Genomic DNA, 26,094 nt, shown 5'->3' on the forward strand with positions numbered 1-26,094 from the left:
TTACTGAAATTTGGGACAGGCAGGTAAATACAGACAATTAAATTTTGTCAAAATTCTTACAAGCAATCCATCCAGATAAATTCTGGCCTAGTGTACCGCTGAAGTAGGTTTTCTTTTATTTATTTAATACCATATTAAACAGTCGTGACACAGTAATTCTGTTTACTGTTATGCTTCGCAGTGACTTACTTATCATGTAGACAATTTTTACCAATAAATTGTCAAGGTGCAGTCATATGGTCAGCAGCAGGACAACAAACTCTGAATGTAAGAAGAAGTAATAAATTTAATTTCACTCCCTCCAATGTGATAAGAGTTCATTTCAGATATCAAATCATCATGGAAAATGTGGGCAATTTTGTATCGTGAATTGACAGGAAAAGATTAAAAGTTATTCATACAGCTAACTCAGTCTAGAAATAACTTCACAGACCCTGTGTCGAGGCAAGAACAGTCGGGTCGTACGACACGACTACAAAACTGAGGGTTCGGGCCTAAAGAAACCTGAAATAACTGAAAATAAATGTAAAGTAGTTACGTATATAAAGACAGATTTTTACAAAAACTTTACGTTCAGGTAAATGGGTTCATTCTCAAGAACAGAGCTTTCATTTGACATTCTAAGCTTAAAAATGCAATAAATACACTGTATTTTGTAACAAGGACCACTTTATATACATGTGCGTAGACCACGGGAATTTAGATGTCGTACCTAAAACATTAATGGTTTAGTTGTATGCTAGTGGCCAGCTTGAATGCACATAAGCCATAATGCAAGGCCAAGAAAGGTTAATATTTAAATGCTCTCTCTTCCCAGCTTTTATCTCAAATTATTATACACGTACAAAAATTACCTTTCTGAAATGATTCATCCCAAGTCCCTGGATCAATCATGATCAGCGACTTAACAACATCTTCAACCAGGAACGAACGGTCCACCAATTTCAGCGAGGGCCTGAAAAAACATCGAACATTTTCATCAGTACACGCACAGCTCTTTATAAAGAATAAATCAAACCAAACCATTCCACAAATGCCCAAGTTTATACAATTTATACGCAGTAGTCTCTTGTAACTGGACCCACAAAAACTATCTTTAATCGCCCTGATGACGGAGGCAGTATGACCTCCGAAACGTTGGTTAACATCGACCAGACTATGTAGTGCAACAACCCAGAAGATGGCAATCTTCATACTCATCGCCCTGATGACGGAGGCAGTCTGACCTCCGAAACGTTGGTTAACATCGACCAGACTACACGGCGCAACAACCCAGAAGACGGAAATCTTTATCTTTAATTGAATTTATTGAATACGTAAATATTCGACTTAGAAGCAATCTGACTGGCCATATGATACAAACATATCATTTATTAAATTTTTTATCATTAATATAAAAATGGGACCCTGTGGAACCAAGGGATCACTGTACTTGTATTCAAACATGCAGTTTAAGAAATATTTAATCCAATTTGTTGCTTTAATCCAAACAGGATTGAACTGTAACTGCAAGAATAAGAACCAATCACATCACAGACTTCAATAAATTTGAATCAGGAAGGTAGCCTACAGGTTCCCAATATCAAAAAAAATGTAATCCTGATTCAGCATTATAAAGTTTTTACGTGCACGTGTGTGTACATATTTTCTCCTTTTTCACAGAGTACAACAAGTTTAACAACATTTTATTAGCAAAACAGAATTCTAATAATATTTTCTATTCTTCTTACAATAATTTAAAAATGTACGTCTGTCATATTCATCTGTGGTCTTACTGATTCTGTTTTTAGGCAGCGCAGACTATGGTCCATTGCAGGATCTTCATATAATTCCTTTAACTCTGGACCCAACGGAACGATATATTCAACCTCCCTGAAAGACAAAATCATTACTTCAGATGATTACCTAAAACTCAAAATTTAATTAACATATACTACAGTAACTTATGAATATACAATCAAATTAGGTCAAACACATGAACACAAAATTTTTAAGACTCGTCGTCTTTTAGTGAATCCTGGTTATTAACCATTCCCTGTACACCATTATATCGATTTAAGTCTGCATCACTTGTGGACCGATGCATTTTACCTACAACGGAGACTGTAGACGAGATAAACGTTGAATAGATATTGATTAATTTTCAAATGTATTTTTTACTTTTTATAAAAATCATAAAAAGGAAAGCTTCTACTGAAAACACAGTACTTTCAAAAGATTTGACACACACAAAAACAAACAGCAGTAGCGTTGAATACGCTTACACAGATATGTACTTAATGTTTTGTATTATAATACTGAATTGTAAGTAACAGATGTTAGTATCCTTCGCATTCTAAAATCTGAGTGATTGGTGAGGAAAACCCTACTATAATCTTGTTGGATTAATTTACTATATTCATAATAATAAAGTTCTGTTGTAGTGAAATGCAATGAATAAATTAATAACATCACATTTTAATACACAAAGGTCAATGAGTTTTGTTCAAATGAGTGGCACATCATGTATTTGTAACAATATCCGCAAATGGAAAAATAATTGTTCATCTTGCGTAGGGAATGACCAATATTTTCATTATACTGATATTTTGTTACAGTGGAGTTCATTATACTGAAAATTTAATGTAGTAATAAACACTTCCCTTGGCATGCTGCATCCCATTCTGTACCGATAAACCACATAAACAGAACCTATCAAAATCATGTAAATATACATTTTGTCTGTTGTGACTAAATTACATAATACGACAATTTATACAAGATATATAAAAAGTACTCAAACCAATTATTTTTTACTTGACAAGATGTTTCACGATTGACAGATGCCACAAGATACTTTTCATTAACTTTCCTTACAGTCACAAATCAGAGTAAATACATCAAGTTTAAGGTTTACATGCGTCATGTTTGTGTTTTTTGATTAAAATATATAATAAAATTCAGGTCAATACACAAAACTTGATTTAGATGTTAAAATTTAAAATTTAAATGTTAAAATTTAAAATTTAAATTTGCGCCATTCATCACTATAAGGATGTTGAATGAAAGCGCTCTAATGTAACATCCTTAGTGATGAATGGCGCAAATTTAAATTTTAAATTTTAACATCTAAATCAAGTTTTGTGTATTGACCTGAATTTTATTATATATTTTACATCAATTTATATTTCTGATCAGTATTTTTGTCCTACGACCAAGCTGTCCTAGTCCATGTCCCATCCATGAGACTACTTACAACGAGTATCCGCACTAAATAAAAACTCACACGAGAACTACAACTGCTAAATAAGCTTCAGCCTGGAATTGTCATGGACTGTCCATGTTATTCATACACATTATTTTGTGTATATGTACTGCATATATGTGCACATGCATTACATATACCATCCACTTTATTTGCGATGAAACAGTGGGTAAGGAAATTCTACATTTTCAGAGACACCTTCATTTGAATATACTTCAGAACAGTAGACTGCAGGCTGCATGGATACTTGCTTCAAGAATATACAAGTAATTATAAGACAATTTTTACCTCTTCTCAGAAAAAATGCAATTAACAAGTTGTACCGAGAGCAGAACCATTGAACGTTGTAATTGGAAACCAACCGCTGGAGAATGTGGAGCATTTCAAGTACTTGGGAAGCATAGTCACGACGGACGCCCTATGCACCAAGGAAGTAAAAGCAAGGATAGCCATGGCCAAGGCAGCTTTCGTCAAGAAGAGGATACTTCTCACTAGCAAGTTGGGCTTGGAGATGAAGAAGAAACTAGTGAAGTGTTACGTATGGAGCAGAGACTTGGACACTCAGGAAGAAGGAACAGAAATACCTGGAGAGTTTCGAAATGTGGTGTTGGAGAAGAATAGAGAAGATCAGGTGGACGGATCGAGTGACCAACGAAGAAGTATTGAGGAGAGTCAACGAGCAAAGAAACATTCTGCAGGCGATTACACGAAGGAAAGCTAACTGGCTGGGACATATTATGAGAAGGAATGGGTTACTGAGTGATATCATCGAAGGCCAGGTTGAAGGAAAGCGAGGACTGGGAAGAAGATTGATACAGCTAACCGACGACCTTAAACAAGGAAAGAAGATGACGTTCCAGGAGTTAAAACGAGAAGCTGAGAATAGGGAAAACTGGAGAGCTCTTTTTGGGCAGAGCAATGGACCTGTCGTAAGACAGAACACTTAATAATAATAATAACTCAGATTCTCCCTAAACCAGTCTGGATTTAGTGGTCAATAGCTGCATAATTCATGCATGAGAACCAGTTAAAGAGGTGGTGATATAGGCAAATAAATTTTTAATTTTAAGTGTGTGCTATAAACAAGTGTCGCTAAATCCAAGTAAATACTAACAAAGCAGACACTTTGGTTTTTCTTTTAAATAAAAATTCTAAAAAATGGAAGTCAAGTGTAAAGTTTTGTAAAACAGATACATTTTTATGTTTTATATTTAGGAGGGTCTCATATTATAACACAATAGTATAATAGCTCAAATTTTAACATCAAACCAGTGCCTTCATATCACTACTTCTTAAATGGGATTGTGATCCAGAAATTAATATTTTGCAGATGCTCTACGTAATGGTGTTATTCAGCTGCGTACTTTCTACAGTTAACTACCTTCAAAACAGATAGAAATTAATGTGTCTAGAATAGCTAATTAATTCAACTCTACAAAAATGAGCAGATCACATAATCTCTAGTATAGCACTATATGCTTTTTTTACTCCTTTACTGACGAGGGCAGTATCTTCAGTCAACCATGTACTTTCACACAAAAGCGTGTGCATTTGACAAATTGTGGGTTGCTGAGTGCAGTGGTGACAGCCTTTTCCCTGCCAGGGCACAGTCACGCCTTCTACAGACCATGCGATGGAAGTAATATATGTGTATCATGAGAAGGTGCCAAAGCTGATTCAAAAATAGGGAACTTTAACTATGCAAGTAAATCGAGGACTGCCCACACGTCCACCAGTTTAATGCATCCATATGCCATTGACATGGCTACATCTATAGCAGAAAAACTGCACCAGAAAGTATATATTTACTTCCAAGAACATGAAAGTTTAGAAGAGATCATCCAGAGAAAAACACTGATCATATGACCCATGAATCCAGCTTAAAAATATTTTTATCAAAGCCAGCGCAAGCTATTAAATGACAAAAAGTCATTTGCAACAATTTTATGAACGCATCTGCGGAGAAAATATTGATGAAAGAGCCTTGATTACACTTGTTTCCTGGACTGGTCACAGAGATCCAAAGACAGTGAAACTCGCTCTGCCAAGTAAATATTTTGCTGTGTTAATCATTGCTGACAGAACAACAAAATATGTTCATCTTCTTCCTTCATAATAATAATAATAATCCGTGGAGTAACAGCTCCAGAGAGCCAAAGCCGACTAACTTGACTGCTGGTCTCACGTCCACATGCCTAAGCAGAGGTGAACGATCATCCGACCAGATATAGGGTGACGTGTGGTCAGCACGACGAACCCCCAGCCATTGCTAGCTTTCCTGACTGGAGTACGCTACTCATTGTAGCTCCCCAATTTCCTCAGGATGCTGGGTTGGCACCGGTCCCATACGCTGGCCGAAAGCTCACGAGAAAATTTCTTCTCCCCCGAGACTCGAACCAGCACGCGTTCTGTATCACCAGTCCGAAGCATGATGCCTCGGACTGCGCGGCTACGACGCGGGACATCATCTTCCTTCAGCAGTATAAAAATTACATAAGGCAGGCTGGATATCATGTAAGAGTCTGCTTGTATGTTTCTCTGCATGGAAGAAACCTGGTTATGCTATCCACAAAACATGCGACGCATTTGTAAATACAAAGTAAAATTCAACTTTGGGTTGGAGCCATGTCTCACTGTTGCTTTTATTAAATGCTCTTAAAGGATTTGCTTTAACTGTTTTCAGCATTTTATTCCCAATCTACACTTGCACTTTGGTGCTGACCATGGCAGTAACTTGTAATACCATGTTATTCTCATGTGTAGCATGACCTTCGCAACTGTGTTGACAACTTTCAATAAATATTTCTGACACTTCAATTGATCTCAATCCAACACCTCTATCCAGTTGACCGTACATCCATTGGTGGGCTGCACCAGGAGCAAGTGTGACCTGCACTACTGCATTCATCAGCCCACAATTTACAAACTGCGTCCACCTTCATGAGCAAATGCATGGTCAACCAAAGATAGCATTCCTGTGAGTGCAAATTATAAGTTTTCAGATATTAAAACCCTAATAAACTCAAATAATTTGTACTCAAATGAACTGAATTACTACTTGACGACGGCACACGTGGCAAATTATTTTATTTTCCTGACTTACTTATCGTACGATCAATTAAGTCGAGGAATACTCCGACCACATCTCCCACTTGCCATTGTTTGCCAAATGACTCAGCTGCCCCACAACAAATCTTTTCTTCCTTTAAATCAAAGAGAATATCAAATCACGTCTAAACTAACATCTTCTAATTATCATACTGAAATTTGCCTTTATGTGCAGTAAAGGAAGCCATTCTTATAAGTTGCTATTATATTCACTAATGGCCACAGATAATTTTATAGTGACCTGAACAATTAACACAGCATTACTCTTACGCCGCAATGCTCCGACATTCAGAATGCACAGTAGTGTAATCAGGACCAGCCTTAAGAAAACCTGCATCCTCAGTTAACAAACTTTGTACTCCCACTGCACCCCCCCCCCCAAACCCCATGACCATTTGTAATTTGTGTGTAAAATGATCAATCGTTGAAGGCATTGCATGATACTGATGATGATGTTTCATGTCATTTTTCTAAGATTTTGGGGCCTTTTAAGTTTTTTATATGATCTGGCACTTAAGGGATGACAGAACTGATAATAGTGAACAAGAATTGGAAATATATGAATCGTACTAAAGAACCAACCTGGCATTCAATTACAATATGTCAATATTCTGTTTGATATACTCATTTTAGAAAGTTAAACAATGAGAAAACTGTCAGAAATATCAATTTTAAAATGTTTTCATTTCATTCAATTTCGCTTTTATGTAAATGAAAAAAGTTGTTACATGTTCTGGGTTAAACTTATAATCCTTTTTCGCATACCTTCTCAGTAAGAAAGGAATTTCATAATAAAAATAAATACTTTTGCCTGTACGAAATATTTGCTGAATGTTACAGCCAAGTGGATAACAATCCTGATTTGTATTTTGGAGGTTCCAGGTTTAAATCTCAGCCCGGTGACCAAACAATCACGAGCGAGGTCCTTCCAGGAATTGCGAGGATAGTAACTTAAATTAGACCAGGATCACTTCCATATCATTTCCAATTCATTATTCATTAATCATCCAATCACTCAATGCTACGTAGTCAGAGCCAATGACAGCATGTTTAAATAAATCATTTGCAGAATATCAGCAATCATCTGCCATGTTTCAAAATCAATCTTTTGTATGTTTCTAGACTTAAATGTTAAATAACTGTGCTTAAATGTTTGCTATTTTATTTATAATTGTTCTTAATCATTCAACTACTTAATATTTAACTGCGGTGATATTAAAATAAAATATCCCTTTAGAAAGGCCACAACAAACAGATTTGATTACAACAAATTCACAAGGACATGGAGGGATAAACGTCTTAAAATATGCATCCATATAGGCAAACAAATTCTATAACAAATGGCGGAAGAAAAACTGTGACACATATGCAGGTAATCCTTGAGGTGCATAGTTGATTACATGTACTGGGGCTACTCAAAACTGCTATGGGTGGTGGGCTGCACGAGCTTTCTCTTACAGGGACTTCACGACTGTTTACATTGTTTCACAATAAGATAACTGTTGTGGTGTTAAACACATCACTCAAACAGTGGATGTATAAACATAAATTAGGTCATGCGCTCGTGTGCCTGAACTGAATGCCACTGACCTACACTTTAAAACTGAATAACCACAAAATAAAATCATTAAGAAAGATGTTTAAGAATGAGGTTCATAATTTTGTGACATTACTTGTGAAACTCTACAGTTTCTCAGAAATCATAATTTTTTGTCTGCAATCTAAGATTTACTTCTAAATAAATCAAAGATAGACAACTGTAAAAATAAAGAAATAATGTCAAAATAAATGAACTACACACAAGTTGAAAGGCTCATTTACTTAGGTTCAAGGTGGCAGCAATGCATTTTATTATTTATTTAGTGTTCTGTCTGACGACAGGTCCATATGAACAGGATCCTTCCATCCTTTTCTCGGACTGGGACCTGTTCATATACGTTCTTGGCAGATGATCCAGAAGTGGTTTGCCATTGCCTTCTTCTGTGTGTATGGAGTATGGAGTAATTGTTGGGATGCCACGGAGAAACCGGGGAAGCCCCCGGAGGAAAACTCCGTGTTGCCTAGACCACGGCCTTGCCCAACACAAATTATAAATTCGGGCACCGTCGGGAATCGAACCCGGGACCCCAGGATTACAAGGCCAGCGTTCTATCCGCTAGACCACCGTGGCGAACAGCAATGCATACTAAAATAGAAATTATAATATAAACTAAAACATGAAACAAGGCATATTCAAAACTCAGGCACCGTTTAGCTCAATTACGCAGATACTTACGTTTGTTATTATAATAACAAAAAATTCACATTGCAAGCATACATATTTATATCCATACGGATCACCTCTAATATACCTTGAATTATCCATGAAAGTCACATTCTATTAGAAATGCAGTTACCTAGTTAATAATGTTAAATGATTCATATGGGCTGCGTGCAACCCACACACCACATCGGGTCCCTAACACAAGACATTTATTTACTTACTGATAGTTCTATCGAACAAGTCTAGGAAACAGCCCACTACATCTCCTACTTGATATTGCCTGCCAAATGGATCACTAGCACCAAAGTGTATCTTGATGGCCTACATAATCACCAAGTGACGCCAAGAAACAAAAAAAACAAAAAAAAACATAGACACTGCATGTGAAAAATTGTCACCACAGTTTAAGTGATGTCAAATTAAAGTTTCACTGTCATTCAATACTTTCATCATACATCGTAACATTGGAATATAATATTGATTTTTCAGCGCAGATTTATAAATCTGAATATGAATAACTGATCCTCCGTGCTTGAACACTTGAAAATTTTTGTATATAGTCATTTTGTTGCCCAGTGAATGAAACATTTTGGTACTTTATAGAAAACGTGAATTGAAAAGTATAATAGTGAAGATGATTGTCTACTAAGATATTGCATCACCAGGTAATGCAATGGATGGTGATGATAACAGTTTGCAGTCAGTACCTTTGAAACATCAGTCAAGTTCTACACGTTATAACATCCCAGAAGACAGTCATCTTCATAAAATCCACTGCCATGCAAACTTAATCTGATCACATTTAACAGTTGTAATGAATGCATAACTCTTTATCCTCATGGTACTTAAGTACAGGCATACAACTTCAGCCTTTTTATCAATATAAGTGCACTGGTACTTAATACTTAAATCCTGCTTCAAGGCTTAAATTAGGTTTAATAAACACTAAACTCCCAAATATCCATGTGTTGATTACTTGTTCATGACTTCATACAAGAATTTCTTTTTGCATAAATATGGACACATGTAAATTAGGCTTTCGACATCTTTCTGCGTCACACTATTCAATTCAGGGTGGAGGTTGGTTTTAGGAGGGTCTACAGAAGATATGAACGAACAATCTTGCTTATGGTTACTTATAGTTGGTATCAGCGGCGGGAAGAGGAGGTTTGTTCCAATGGCCACAACTGATTGACTGTTTCTCATCAAATATCATTGACAGTTCCGTCAAAATGAGAGTTAACACTTGTGAATCCTACGTATAATGGCTGAAGTAAATTGTACTGACAGTAAAACAAAGCTTGAGTTACCTGACAAATTTTAGACTAGAAAATCAGCGATAAAATTAGCCATAGATTTTGGGATAGCGATACAAACCATACGTGACATAACGAACAATAAAATTAACTTAATGGAATTTGTAAGGAACTTTGATAGTGGTGTTTCTATCATATCAGTAGGTGAATGTTGCATTCCTTCAGTGGTTAAACCAGTAATGAGCAGAAGGAACATCAGATTTTGGCCACATCAGCGCATAGAACACCAAGTTTTTTTTTTATGAAGCTTCGGGATTGGACGAGTTCAATGCATCCACCAGTTGGCTGACCAGATACAAGCAACAATACTTTGTTCATAAAACTGCAGTACAGGGAGAGAGATATAGTGTCAATGATGCCACATCTCAGGTATGGTCTTCTGTGAATTGGTTTGATCACAGAGGAAACTTCTTTCAGGTCTAGAAGAAGATAATATTCAAGGCTTTCCTAATAATGACATTAGCAAGTCTGAAATTCTTGACATGGTGTGTGCTATAAGGAGTTTTGAAAATGTTTACAATACAACAAAGAACGGCTATGAAGTCAAGCATGTGAACTGACCTTCAAGCACATGTCAGAAATGGGCATCTGTCAACACTGCCATGAAACAAAAGGGAGAAGATGAGAAGGAAAATAAGAGTGAAGAGGGAGAAAGTAATGAATGTGACAGTCGTAACATGGTGCTACAGTGCGTGGACACTTTGCTAGACTACGTGGGTCAGAGAGCGTTCACATACGGTGATACTACAGCTGCCAGGAAAATCCAAACTGCTGGCTGTGAGGAGGAGTCTAACCGTTCACAGTAACAGGCAGCCATTACAAACCATTTCTCAAAATTAATATCACTTGTGTAATATATATATATATATATATATATATATATATATATATATATGAAAGTAAATAGTGAAGCTTAGTGAACGCAACAAACAAAATATTTTGCATTACCTGTCTTTCTCAATTATTTGTGTTTCTCCCTTTTATTAGCCTGGATAAGTGGGAGCTTATTGTACATACAACCAGACTTTATTAAGCATTCTATCCATGAAACAGATTATCTCCAATTTAAAGGCATCTTTTTAAGAAGCCTATCACAGACAATATTTAGAATGCTGAAGATAATTTTACCAATTAAATGTTAAGTAATTGATACCACCATATTTTTATATGAATAAAAGAATGAGTATCCTAAAAATTGATTTACATAGACATATGATAAGGACACTAATAATTCCAACTGTTTATCCAAAAGAATAGTCAAACTAATTAGAACAACAGTATTATGCCAGAATTTAGTGCGCAAAGTGCACCTTTGTGTTGCCGCTACGAGTATTTTATTTTTGCAAGACATCTGTCTGCTGGATAATTATGTGCAATGCATCATAAACTGAGCACATATAAGCTACATGGCAGAGTGATAGCAGAAAGTTGGACAATGCTTTTGACATTGTACACTTAACAGGTACAACTGTTATATTACTGATATTTTTTAGATCAGTGACTTTTATGCAATATTGTATGTGACACGTTATTTTTCTATTACACTGAATGCAGCTTCACTAAAATGAGTCCAGATTTATAGATCAGATGTCACTGATTACTGTGGTATCAGTAACAGATCTAGCAACACAATGATTATTGATAGTGTAGTTCTTCTGGGTTGTCACATTATGTCGGATCTTAGATAAATACCAATGTTTCAAAGCTGTGAGAATCTTGGGGTCTCAAAATAATTATTAATGTAACTTGAGAAAAATTGGACAACGAGGTACTTACATTATAGCCATCAAATGCCCAAGTGTATTCATCACTGCCAAGCTGACATCCAGGGCTGCAATCAGCATGTGCCCAACCAACGCGCATTGGGCCTGCAGTCATAATCTCAAATTCAAAGTACCTGCCGGATTAACGACCACACAAAAGTAATGGATTATGTGTAAAATACAACTACAGGAACACAGTGGAACTGAGAATGAATTTCCATATTGGGAAAGCTAAAATGTTGAACAGCACTGAAGAGTTGGTATTTAATTCTGATTCTGAAAAACAATGTCTCTGATATAGAATGCAAGCAACCTCAGAACAAAGTGATGATACTGTTGTGACACAAAGCATGACACAACACAAAAGGGGAAACAGGGGTAGAGTAATTCAGATTATGACGAGCCATTTGAGGCCACCACCCTACACAAAATTTGGCCATGAATAATTTATAATTTATAGTAGAACATCCCAAAAAAGCAAGAACTATTTGGAATAAAACTATAACAGCTGTGCAGCAGATATTAGATTTTGTAATAATTTATAAAATCGGGATAAACACATATGATAACAGAGCACAGTGTGCCCACTGATAGAACTAGCATACGTATAATTTGTATTGGATATTTTATTGCCAAATCATATAAAAATGTACTGAATACACCAATGTGAATGAAACATACTGTGAATTTTACAGGACAAAACTACATGTAAAAATTGTGTAGAAAGGGTAATAATATTTAGTACCAATTCTTATAAATCAAAAAAAATTTCTATAGGGAACAAGAAATGCCATTTAAAAAGTTACCACTTTTTTTTCATTCCATCAACAGCAGCAGTTTTTTGCGACTAAACAATATTATCAAAAAAGAAAACTTCTGTGTGTTGATAACCATTTTAGAATCATCTACTTTTACTGTCATCATGAATATATTGTATAAAATTGACATGAGTCAAAATTGTCTATACATGTTATTTTGATATCCTCAAAAATATAACATGTTATATTTTGATTCACTCATGCTTTTCAGTTGCTATACAGTAACTTACCATTTTCCTGTACTGACTGCATAATTCTTCTGTACTCTGTATGTTCTGAATGCCATATGCTTACTTTTTGCTGCTTCAGCAAGTAAGGCTGATACAGAATGATGCTGTTACATTTTCTGTTCTCCTAACTCGCAAATTAAACTTTTCTAAACCTCCTTCCTCTGCCTATATTTCTAATTCGAAACATCACACACTCCATGGTGCAGGATAATCTTTGAACATTTGACTGTTACAAAGCATAATTAGAACATTTTAATGTCAAGGCTTTAAGGCGTTAAATTCAGTGCCACTTAGCCGTTGTTCCAAAGCTATATGAAAAAAAATCTTGCATAATTAAGAACAGAGAATAAACCAAATATAAAGTCTGTTGAACAGTGCACATGTTGGAAATCAACACAGAATTAAAATTTTTGTTTCCAACACACCTCTGAACGACCAATTCCTTAAAACATACCTTCAAGTTGCTCTCCAGTTGGAGGATCAAGGTTGTATCCGTAGGCCAGCAATGTTCGAACAGTCTCACTTGCTGTGTCCCTGATAATACAAAATAGCGAAGTTATGTACACCCACAACATTCAGGAAATTTTCTGAGCTTCATAGCTTACCTTCTAACACGTTCACTGGTGGGAATATAAATATCAGTTCAATCTTTTGCCGCCATATCGAAACTTCTACCAACCAAATTAAGACACACTGTAACCTCATATTATGACAACATAGACAGAAATTTAGAAAGTATTATGCAAGGCAAATGTTTCCAAAGGACGAACAGAGAGAATGAAAAAAACCCAATAATAAATGTAAAAACCGTGGTCAAGAATGCCAATAGATTTGAAAGTTTCCAAACATCCTTTTGCTAAAAAATTATTGTTTCAATGCTTTCCTAAAACAATGTAATTTTAAGATAAAATCTGAAAATCTTTAGGTGGTTTAGGTTACAGCCATGTGACATGCACAATTTGAAATTTCTCAAATTAGATGGCATGTCTATGCACACCAACAAAAATGCATTTTTATAACTCAAGGAGCAAAGTAAAATATCACGGTACTGAGAGAAAATTATTATTTGTAGTCTTTCACAGATTATGGTAATTCACAGACATCAACTATAGTCGAATGCTGCGGCATTAAGGTTAAGTGGCTAAGATTACAATCAAAATTCAATGATTCACTGTAATGGTGGTTCATTTCTGGCCTCTTCATATGAGATGTAAGGCTTAGTATTAGAATACAATGGGCTACAGCCATACTACATACACAGAAAACACAAATGCCACAGCTACAATTTAATACATACCGATTTGCTTTCTTGATAGCATCATCCACTTTACTGTAAGGAACCAAATGTGGACTCCTCTTCATATCAGAATCCTGAAAGGTATTACATTTTTTTTAAAAAAAATTTATGGTCACATACGCAAAAAACTAGCTGCCATTTACACTGTATCAGTCATGTAATGTAGGCAGAATGATTATACTTTATGTATTGGTATAATTTTCACATTTATATATTTTAATGAACAAAGCAGATAAGACTTGAGGTTCTCACAGCGGTGAGTATGAAGATATCCGTCTTCTGGGTTGTTGCGCTGTGTAGTCTGGTCGATGTTAACCAACGTTTCAGAGGTCATACTGCCTCCGTCATCAGAGTATGAAGATTTCTGTCTTCTGGGTTATTGCGCTGTGTAGTCTGGTCGATGTTAACCAACGTTTCAGAGGTCATACTGCCTCCGTCATCAGAGTATGAAGATTTCTGTCTTCTGGGTTATTGCGCTGTGTAGTCTGGTCGATGTTAACCAACGTTTCAGAGGTCATACTGCTTCCGTCATCAGGGCGATGAAGATTTCTGTCTTCTGGGTTATTGCGCTGTGTAGTCTGGTCGATTTTAACCAACGTTTCAGATGTTGGTTAACATCGACCAGACTACACAGCGCAATAACCCAGAAGACGGATATCTTCAAAGCAGATAAACTTTGTTTTATTTAAACTGTACAAAGAAAATACTTTGGATCACACTGTATGCTAAATATTGATCTACACTGAAATTACAAGTCAATTTTAAAGGGTACTGACGATGGTGTTTTACAATCGAGAACAATGAATTCTCGGACTATGTCCATCATGTTTTTTTTTTTTTAAAAAAAAAAACTCACTACATTTCAGAAGCTGAATCTTCTGTCCTCAGGTTAAAAAGTGGGGAGGGACACTTACTCAGTTGGATCCAATAGAAACAGTTGTTGAGGTTAGCTCTTTCAGTGAGACCCAACTGAGTAGGTGTTCTTTTTAAAAACACAGGTGATGGACATAGTCCAAGAATTTAGTGACCCCGACTGAAATTACACTTATAAAAATTCAATACCTTCAAACTAAAATTACTCTTTATGTCTCAGTCCAGTCAGTCTTATAAATACGAAGGAGCAATTTAAGGTAACATTAAAAAGATACTTAATTACACACTCCTTTTACTCTGTCGATGAATTTCTAATGTTTACAAATAAGTGATAAATTTTATTCTGTGTGTGATGGGTAGATCTATTTGTAACTTATCATTTCTTTAGGTGAATACTTTGTTGTGTATTATGTGACATTTATATAATAGTATGAATTGTACTTTATAATATGTATTGTATTATTATTATGACCTTTTCCACATCCTATTGTCATCTGACTATCTTATGGATCCATGGAATGTAATAAAATATGTACGTACGTCAGTGCAGCATCTTACATAAGTGTGTCGCTCTGAATTCAAAATTAGATTTAATGAGAGAATCATGTTTTCAGAAAACACAACAAAATAAAAATTCATAAACCCACTGCAATAAGTAGGCAAACTTAACCTCTGAAGTCCGAATGGGACATGTGGCCCAGTAGGAATATCCAAATGGGAAAATGGGACACTGCTGCCCCATTTCATCATGACATTATTAAATGCTTTATATACATATAAAATAAGATACTCTTTTGTCTGAAATGCTTTTATGAGCTTCTAAGACTGTCAGAGATTTATTTGTAATTGAATAATCAACTTTGAGGCATGGGTTTCTTTCAGTGACATCGCAAAAAATACAAATATTTAAAACACCTAAATGTGGGGGGGGGGGATTTAAATAGCTGTATTTTAAAGGTTAAGATGCATAATTACCTCATTCAAGCCATACGTCCACCCCTGCAGAATTCGTTCCTTTGCCCACAGATTACGGGTATTTTCTGCCAGTTGATCCACCAATTCCTCCATCTTAGGAGTGAGAGCTATAGCACTAAGATCCAATGGAGCTGGCTTGTAGCCATTTGACTGTAGAAATGGTTCATTTGGAAGACGAACAGACTTGATGCGAGATGGAGGCTTATCCATCGTTAAGTAGTAGCCCAAAGCCATTACAGTTCTAAAATAATAATAGTGTTTACACATTCATATGTATTTGTTGCAAATACACTTCAACTTTCATTAAGTACATTGCCATAAATTATCATATTTATGTTCACAGAAACCCTTCTCAAAAATTAAATGTGTGAGAATCAGAAAAAGGAGTTATATGTTTGTGGATGAAGATTGCCGTCCATCATCGGGGCAATCACCCTGATCTGCCACATGTCGGGGTGATCACCCTGATGATGGAGGTGGCAAGGACTTCTGAAACGTCGGTAATCTTCTACCAGACTACACAATGCTACAACCCAGAAGACAGGCATCTTCAAGGTTCTATCTATGGATAAGAAACATGCAACATTTTGACCTGGCCATTCCCTCTTCTTGTTCGCCACTCCTAAAGTTCTGGAACCTCCTCCACCTCTCCATCGATCAAACAACTCTGACTGCCCAAAAAGTACTTTTCTCTCTGGCCTAATCCTGCACTTAACTAACTAACTAACTAGATGGCTTACCGAACCCGAAGGTTCATCACCGAATTAACCAAAGCCCTCCACCGGACCCTGTCCTGGGCCAACAAAATCCAGTTTCCTTCAACTCCTATCTCCCATAGATCCCGCCTGAGATTATCCTCCCATCTACGTCTAGGTCTCCCCAGCGGTCTCTTCCCTTCAGGTTTCCCAACCAGTACCCGGTGCACACCTCTTGTCCCATCCATGCGCGCTACATGTCCCGCCCATCTCACTCTTCTCGACTTAATCACCCTCACAATACTGGGGGAGCAGTACAGATTTTTAAGCTCGTCATTGTGCAGTTTTCTCCACGCCCCATCGTCTTCCCTCTTAGGCCCAAATATCCTCCTCAACACCCGATTCTCAAACACCTGCAATCTGTGTTCCTCCCTCTGAGTGAGAGACCATGTTTCGCACCCATACAAAACAACAGGCAAGATTATTGTTTTGTATACTTTAATTTTCAGGTTCTTAGAAATCAGACGGGAAGACAAAATATTTTGGACTGAGAAGTAGCAAGCATTTCCGGAATTTAGTCTCCTCCTAACTTCCTCACAAGTATCATTTTGATTTGTTATTGTTGTTCCCAAATATTTGAACTTTGTAACCCTTTCAAAGGATTTATTAGCCACCCTAAGATAATTTTGCCCGCCTGTCTTCTGATGACGAGATACTAACATGTACTTAGTTTTTTCTGAATTTACTTCCAGCCCCACTTGTCTACCAGCCTCTAGTAAAACTTCTGCGTTCCTCTTTATTGTATTTATATCGTCCCCCAATAAATTAACATCATCAGCATATGCCAATAGCTGATGTGTCCCATTCAATTGCAAACCCTCCTGCCTACCTTGGACCTTCCTGATGGCGTATTCTAGCGCAAAGTTAAAGAGCAAGGGAGACAAAGCATCTCCTTGTTTTAGACCGTTCTTGATGAGGAATGTCTCAGATACATATTTACCTACTCGAATTTTGCTACAGGTTTCATTTAAGCACATTTTTATTAGACCCACTAGCTTCTTTGGTATACCAAATTCAATAAGAATATTATATAGCACTTCTCTCTTCACAGAGTCATAGGCTTTTTTGAAATCTATAAATAACTGATGTACGGTCCCACCGAACTCCCATTTTTTCTCTAGTATCTGACGGATGCAAAAGATCTGATCAATCGTTGATCTGTTTCGTCTGAACCCACACTGATGATCCCCAATAATTTCATTCGCATATGGGGTTAATCTTGCCAAAAGAATGTTGGATAGAATTTTGTATGAGGTTGATAGCAGCGATATTCCTCGGTAATTACCACACTCAGTCTTGTCCCCCTTCTTATGAATAGGAATAATTATGGATTCCTTCCACTGTTGTGGCATCTCTTCCTTATCCCAAATTAACTGAATAAGCTTATGGATCCTCATATGCAACCCTTTGCCACCTGCTTTAATTAATTCGGCCGGAATCTTGTCAATTCCTGGAGATTTATAACTTTTCAACTTCCCAATGGCTAGTTCCACTTCATCTAAGCTAGGTTCTGGCACCAACAGTTCAGCTGTATGCATTTTAATCTGTCTAATATCACCAGTATCATGAACATTTAAGAGCTCGCTAAAGAAATTTTTCCACCTATTCACAATTTTTATTGGATCTGCAAGCAAATTGCCACTATCATCCTTTACCAAATTGGTCTGGGGTTGATATCCTTTCTTAAAGTTATTAATGCCTCTGTACAGGTCTCTGATGTTTTTTTCCTTATTATTTGTCTCAAGTTCAGCAATTTTGCCCTTCAGGTATTCCCTTTTCTTAGTCCTAAAGGTTCTACTAGCCTCACACCTCAATATAACACAATGACTTCCTTATATTTTAACCCTAAAGATGGAGGCAGCAGCATGTTCTCCTGGTATATGACCACAAAACTCAATAATCTCATGAATGTTTTGTTACGCACATATTCCAGTATCCCTTATTAGGTTGCTGAATGTATTCATTATGAGAGCAAATCATAATAAACAGGATTGACTTATTTTACAAACTTGCTTAGTTTTAAATTACAGGCCTGAATGGAAAATTTAACTCCTAAATTTTAAACTAGCTAAATTGTACTGTATAATGTAAAATCAATATAAGTTTTTGATAACTTACTTCAGTGTCTGTACAGCAAGTTGGGAGTCATAACGTTTCTCAGCTGGTGGCAACCTCTCAAACTGAATGAGACACGGATGGATCTTTCTCACGCCATCTCGTCTTTCGCCATATTGCCAGCCAGCTTCAATGTTGTTCGTAGCCCACATTTCATGAATGTTTTCTGCTAGACGGTCTCTTATACTCTCCACGTAAGTTGGAAGTGTTACCTAAAACAGAAAGGAAATTGTTTTACAAAAAGACAACCAGAAAAAGATGCATAAAATTGTATCTAATAAAATTTAATCGCTATAACAAATCGTCATGCAAATTACCATCACATGTAGCTGTATAAACACTTCAAGCTTTCTGCACAGTACAAAGAGCTTTATTTTATTTGACGGATGAATAGGGGAAGTAGTTTCTTGTGTATACTGCAACACAGAGTTCACTTACAATCTGTTCTAGCCTGCGTCCACACCTTAGCTATATAATGTAATGTTTTAGAATACTAAATTTATCTACAGAATAAAAATTCCCAGCACAGTGTGTGTCGTCTTATATGACAGAAAAGCAGGACATAACGGATGATGCTATGTCCCGCAGAAGAATCTACTCTTATGGGTATTTAAATATTCTTCTAAAATGCAGCCTATTGTAACGTTTTTAAATGTTCCTGTAATATTTCTCTGTACAAAGAAAATAAAGCTTCCTTCACAGCATTTGAAAAACCAGACAAAATATATCCTTTTCTTCTTATCAGAAGGTAAAACACATGCCGGCGCAGTGGCCACGCGGTCTGAGGCATGGACCTCGTGCGCCTGGCCGCTGCAACCATGAGTTCAAGTCCCACTCAAGGCATCGATGTTTGTCTGCGTCTTAAAAATATAATTATGAGAATGGCCAATAGAATATTTTACTACTTTTAACTGCAATCTTACATTATTAATAATTATTACATACAAGACATGTGAAGTAACAGATTGAGAAATGTACTAACAACAACCTCTTCTAATACACAAATAATTAAGCACTGTTGATAGCTCATGTACCAAAATGTGTATATTGTAAATCATATATGTTAAAGTACTAATAGTTCAAAATAAAATACACCTGAAATCAGAAAATGTACCACAGAAATATTTGAATATCTAGTAATTAACTAGCAGTTCACTTACAGCTGTAGTGTCAACGGGTGTTGGTACAAAGGCAGTATCATCTTCCACAGGCCAAGGTCCAGAAAGAACAACCTTATTAAGGTTTCCAAAGTAAAAGCATGGATCAATTGACAACACTTGCTGGGGCAGTAAACTTTCAACCAGTGGCGAGAATTCCTCAGGAGGAAAGTACTTCGAGCGGCCGTGGTCACCACCGAGAAGAAATCGGCAGCTAAAAATTGAGAAAAAATGGTGCAACTACCAAGATCTGTTCTTGAAGACAAATATCTTTAACAATGGGTAATAAAGATACGCTGTTCTGCATTATTGTTACATAAAAGGTATGAATCCATCTTACAAATGGAAGGAAAATGATATAATTCCTATATTTATTGTGTGGTATGCCCTAAAAACACAACAATACTTACAATACAGTATGTACATTTTCCTATTTTCTGGCGTATGGGACTTGGGGCTTGTGTTAATCTTTGTTCTTCACATAATGGATTACTTTTATTTCAAGAATAAACCCAATTTAAAAGATGAATTTACAGTTCTGATAGAGTCTATCACATTAATAGTAATAAATGTGCGTATCTCTTTCTGTAAAACACAAATTTAAAATTTAGTATGTAACAGAAACACAGATTAAAATTCCATTGAAGTTAAATTAGACATTAAAAATATGGAAAGGTAAATTGCATGGAAAATTCACAGTAACATAAAAACTACAATGATTAATATGTAAATAATTTCTATAAACATATTTATAAATACTGAATACTGTACAGCACAGACATGGTATTAAATAGACAAGTCACAAATGAAAGATCATTAAGACTAATGTGAAGATATGGGCAAATACTTTTCTCTGTATAAAGAGCAGAAAGATTTCCTATTACAGAAATGAGAATACAGTAAAATCCCAAATATCCACGTGCAGATTATCTACGCATTACTCTGCACTTTTTCCGTAAACGAAGACACACGTCAACTAGGCTCTCAACCTTCTCCTGGACTGCACTACAAAAACATTGCACTTCTAAAAGAACTGGGGTAGCTTAGTCAGTGTAGTGACTGACTACGAGCTGAATGAACAGGGTTCAATTTCCAGCAGGGGAAAAAGATATTTTCTCTTAGTCTCCATTTCCAGACAAGACTCTGGTACCTGCAGCCCTTTCCCTAGGGGTAAAGTCACCAGAGCGCGAAGCTGACCGCTCCCCTCCATCTAGTGCTGAAGGCAAGAAAAGAGTGGAGTTAAGTAAGTACCAAGGAGACTGTGAATGTTTGAAATACACCAGTGACAGAGTAATGTCCAACACTTTGAGATTAAATATACCTAAGTTTGGATAGAGCAGCTAATTACTGGAAAGAACATGCCATCATCCAAGTTAAAATTCCCGAATGACCCTTTCACAACGCGTCCATTGAATGTGAATGTTATGACTGGAACTGTCAAATCCAGTGCACAGCCAATCACATCATCACCTTTCCTGATGTAAGGTTCTGTTGCTTCTGGTATCACAACAGTATTTCGGCCACCTGTACAGAACAAATATTTGTTAGAATTGTTGGTATACAATTATGAATATTTTATAGTGACAATAATAAATGGTCTTTGTCTGTAAGAGAGTAAAGGTGCGTATGCAATCCCAGAGAACGTTAATTGCACATTCTGGCCATATGCCAGACAGCTGTTAACATAGGTTTGAAATATGATGTAAAAATTAACTGTCAACCAGTACTGTACATTTCAGGTTTATAGAAGGATATAGTTCAGTTGCAAGAATTTGAAATTTGATTACAGAAAGGAAATTGAAATCTTTGGGGGGGGGGGGGGGCACATGCACGCACGCATGCGCACACACACACAACATTCATTTTGAGTGTTTCTAAATTTCAAAATAACATGTTTCTGCTGTCAGAATTTACTATCATATTAGGAGTTTCATGACTAACAAAATATGCACATTCTTTTATGTGAGATGGTTAATACAGCATCCTAGTCTATCATGAGTTCAAGTTCATAATGTTATGGCAAGTTCTCCATATATTGGAGCACGAGAAGCTGATTATTTACCATCAATCTTCCGCGTATATTTCAGATTAGAGTCCTGAAGAGCTGCTTCTATGCAGCTATGTAGGCCATAGTGCTGTCCTACATAACATACCTATACATTTTATTTTGTTTTCAGTCAATTGATCAAAAAATGGTGTCAGTATTAATGTAACGTAACAGTCAGAATAACTGCTTCATTAAAATAAAATGCAAGTTCTAGGTCATGAAGACGATTCCTGAAACAACCTGCAGTATCAAATTTTTGCTTCGTAGTCTGGAAGCAGAATGTGTGTAGTTGTTGTTCTGTGGGGTCCAAAGTTTAACAGATCTGTTGCCACACGGAGCGTACTTCTTGACATTTCACATTTAAAAGCCAAGAGATAAGACATTTCTGGGCTTGCTCATAATTCAGCACAATATTATCAAGAGTTTCTTTGGTTGTTACATGTCTTTTTGAGGTTTTTGTTTTGTCCAACACTGATCCTATTACATGAAACTTTGCCATTATCATGCAAATTATAGGTGTGGAAGGCACTGTACCTCCAAAGAAATTTCTATGAAACCTTCTTTAACATTCTGGCTCATGCTTTAAAAAAGGTACTCTATATGAATACAGTTTGTTCAACATTGTATTTCATCACACTACATTCTTATCATATGCACAGACGAATCCATATTTCAAAAAACGGTAGTACATCGTTCTCAATTTGTGGTAATTTTTCTGGGAAGAAACAGATAGCCTATCAAAGCTCTTGGTCTCATGATAAACTGAAGTCCCTGAATGAGTCTACCTCCTCTCAGGATTCTCTGAACAAAGAAAATGTTTCAATGCTGTTTTCAATTTCCCTTTAACTACATGCGAGAAATCCTTTCGAGAACTTACATTTTGGCCTTTTCATATTAATTTTTATCAAAACCAAGCCATTAATCCATCTCACCTACATGCACATTACTTTACGTATGTGGACCTCATGTAACATGATGTATGAAATCTGGAATATGATTTATGTGTTCTTACCCATCCAAAGGCTTCCTCCATCAAATCCATAGGAATACAAGTCATCACCAGTACCATTGCCACCCCATTTCTCACCGCCACCTGGGTAGGGTATATACCTGTATATAAAAAAAATCCACAGTCGTAATTAAATATTTAAAGAACCAAAATGCATCTGAGACCTTCAAATTGTTGTAGATACAATGGAATTTAGTTTCAATTATTTATTAACATGTACAAAACGCATAACCGCTGTCACATAATAAGTTCAAATACAAAGCAAGTGTAGTGAAAATAAGTAAGTAATAACTTTATATTTATATTTCTACGTATCATTTGAACTTATAATATATTATCAGCAAAAATAATGAGCCTCATTACAGGAAATGTGACTTCTAACAGACCTGGTACTGCTCCAAGTGTTCTGAACAGAGTTATGATAATGAACAATAAATGTAATGTAATGTGGTCCGCAACCCAAATGTCAAGTCCGAAACTGCAAGAAACTCTTATCACCCAGGGAGCAGCTTGCTAGAGATGAAGGCGATGCTGCGCGCGTCTACGTATCTACGATGGTTTTTCATCAATACCATATGCGGACATATTCTCTACTGTCTGTAGCAACCATCCACCACGAACACCCCCACGTTGGAATCTGGGAACTACTGCCTCACAATAACATCGGACCAATTCATCAGTCTGCCTTCATATGGAGTTTCTGAACATTTTCTTTTTTCTTTTTCCATAACATCATTATTCTCCAGATCTAGTCCCTGCAAGTTACTGTTTTCAAGAATGAAACCCTCTTGAAGACATGTAAGTTCTATCAAGCACAGGAGGTGGCACATCAGGTCACAGGAATTCTTCCAGCAGTGACACAGTCACTCACTATTTTGAATGTGTGACCATGATAACTAGGAAGCTCACATGGGAAACAGTATATGAATGTTCTGACCATCTCCCACACACATATAAATACGCAGAAGGAAACGTACATTAAGGCACAAACATCACACAGATGAACGTCAATTCATGGACTAATACACGATATCTATATTTTCAATGTGTATTAAGAATGCACAGAACACGTACAGTAATATTCACTCTTACCCGGCAGAGTTTGCACAGCCAATCCTAAGACGTGGCATCATATGGGTTGTCTGTTCAACATGGTCCACTGTTACTTCAAAATACCACTTCTGGTACATTGAAGATCCTTTCACTCTTCCCACAAAGATGTTTGGTCTCCTCACACTGGAGGTACAAAAGGTTTCAATTATGTATCATAACCTTAACATAAAATTATCAATTATTAAACATTTTATAAGGAATTACATTTTATGTGGAATCATAAGTCTAACTTTTTGATCCATGGGATGTTGTTATTTTTTTATTTAGTGTTCTGTCTGACGACAGGTCCATATGAACAGGATCCTTCAATCCTTTTCTCGGACTGGGACCTGTTCATATACGTTCTTGGCAGATGATCCAGAAGTGGTTTGCCATTGCCTTCTTCTGTGTGTGATTGTTGGGATGCCACGGAGGAAAACTCCGTGTTGCCTAGACCACGGCCTTGCCCAACACAAGTTATAAATTCGAACCCGAGACCCCAGGATTACAAGGCCAGCTTTCTAACCGCTAGACCACCGTGGCGGAGTTGTGAATGCAGTAAGAAATATTTTTGAGTATCCATGTATTTTAATTATTCATGCATCTTATCTTCATTAGCCTGGATAATCAGAAGTTTACCACAGCAAATTAATGCTTGTACATTTTTAAATTTCCTTTCAAATTTTTATAAATAATTATTGATCGAATAAAGATGACATTAATTCAGACATTTACGTACAATATAAGTTCAGACTATCCTATAAAAATTAAATATGAAATACGGCCCTTTGGTCTCATTTTAATTAAGTTCTTTATTATTAGTGTGCTGCTTCAACATCCAAAAGGCCTATTACAGATACAGCACAATAATAAATACAAGAAGGTAACAACATATAGATTATACGATTAAATATAATTTTAAAGCTATCTCAAAGCTACAATTAACTTTTATCATACACGAATACAGAATTTAAATGTTGCATTATCAGATTACTGGCTTGATGATTCAGCAATGATCGTACTACTGCAATGCACGGCCAAATGAATTGTGCGTAAGCCATGATGCAAGGACAATAAAGGTTAAGACTCTCCCTCACTCATTCATTTTCCTTGTTGCAGTACATCAGAAGACACATACGTGATGAAGTCGGTGAAGAGAGAACCGCACTTCCGAATCACACGGGCCATTCTAGACTCTTCTTCTTGACTACGGCTGAAGTCTAAACCATCATCCATCTTTCCTTCCTCATGGAGTACAGCTTGCTTTTCCTCAACTTTACCAACTCCTTTCTTTTTTTGTCTCGTATGACTGAAAGAAAGAAAGTGCAGTATTGGAATAAATATTTTATAAAAATTAATTTATCTTAGTGTGAATGCTAGGCTGTGACAGAATCTGCTATAAATATTTTACAGCTTATTTTATTAAACTTCATATTAGTGCAATGATTCTATGGTGTCCTTAACAAGATTTTTTCTTTGAAGAAACATTTTAAATTTTGCTTCTGAACAGTTTCAGTAAGATAGTATTTGGTTTCTCCATAACTGCATGTTACAATGCCACATTATTATTCATTGTGCAATGACTGTCAGGTAAAACTACAACTCTCTTTGTCAACACTTATTTAATATAATATAATAATTTCAAATTCTTATGTTACAAATCTGGTAACTTGAAAAGTAAACACCTTATGACCCAATTTAGTTGACGGACGATACGTATACAGACCTTGTACAAGAGCCACAGCCCTGAATCTGAGTGCTGCACAATGACAGTACTGTCACCATATTTGATGATGGGAGCTCCGATCACTTCTAGATCCTTTTCTTCCAGGACCACTTTTAGGTCATCCTTCTCTTGTCGCAAGCAGAAAGTGGACGTGGCAAGTGTAGCATCATCTCTGCGTGCAAAAATGTTACATGCATTTTTCCAAAACAGAGATGAATATACTCTCATCCTAACTTTCAAAGCAAAAGCTATTTAACACCAGTTGCCCAGCTGTTCTGTTCAAGAGCGTATGATATTACAATACGT

The 26,094-nt window shown here is 36.3% G+C and overlaps 1 protein-coding gene and 1 long non-coding RNA gene across 2 annotated transcripts in view; one reads left to right on the forward strand and one right to left on the reverse strand.

The window, feature by feature from the left end:
- LOC147871985 (uncharacterized) overlaps positions 1-26,094 on the forward strand; it is an 83,982-nt gene that overhangs the window by 45,100 nt on the left and 12,788 nt on the right. The window lies entirely within an intron of this gene.
- The window catches only part of LOC110838096 (ryanodine receptor), a 55,036-nt gene that overhangs the window by 23,871 nt on the left and 5,071 nt on the right, over positions 1-26,094 (reverse strand). The window contains 17 exon segments of the mRNA XM_087359810.1: positions 855-955; positions 6,168-6,219; positions 6,348-6,447; positions 11,708-11,828; positions 12,743-12,830; positions 13,197-13,276; positions 14,040-14,113; positions 15,888-16,128; positions 18,761-18,969; positions 19,918-20,128; positions 21,236-21,246; positions 21,248-21,438; positions 22,974-23,071; positions 24,063-24,206; positions 25,201-25,358; positions 25,360-25,371; positions 25,789-25,960. Of these exon segments, the coding sequence (XP_087215936.1) occupies positions 855-955; positions 6,168-6,219; positions 6,348-6,447; positions 11,708-11,828; positions 12,743-12,830; positions 13,197-13,276; positions 14,040-14,113; positions 15,888-16,128; positions 18,761-18,969; positions 19,918-20,128; positions 21,236-21,246; positions 21,248-21,438; positions 22,974-23,071; positions 24,063-24,206; positions 25,201-25,358; positions 25,360-25,371; positions 25,789-25,960 (2,063 nt within the window).

Source organism: Zootermopsis nevadensis, unplaced genomic scaffold (genome assembly GCF_977971745.1).
Source record: "Zootermopsis nevadensis isolate Lab colony 2312 unplaced genomic scaffold, Znev_1.0 Znev_ptg000033l, whole genome shotgun sequence".
Lineage (NCBI taxonomy): Eukaryota > Metazoa > Arthropoda > Insecta > Blattodea > Termopsidae > Zootermopsis > Zootermopsis nevadensis.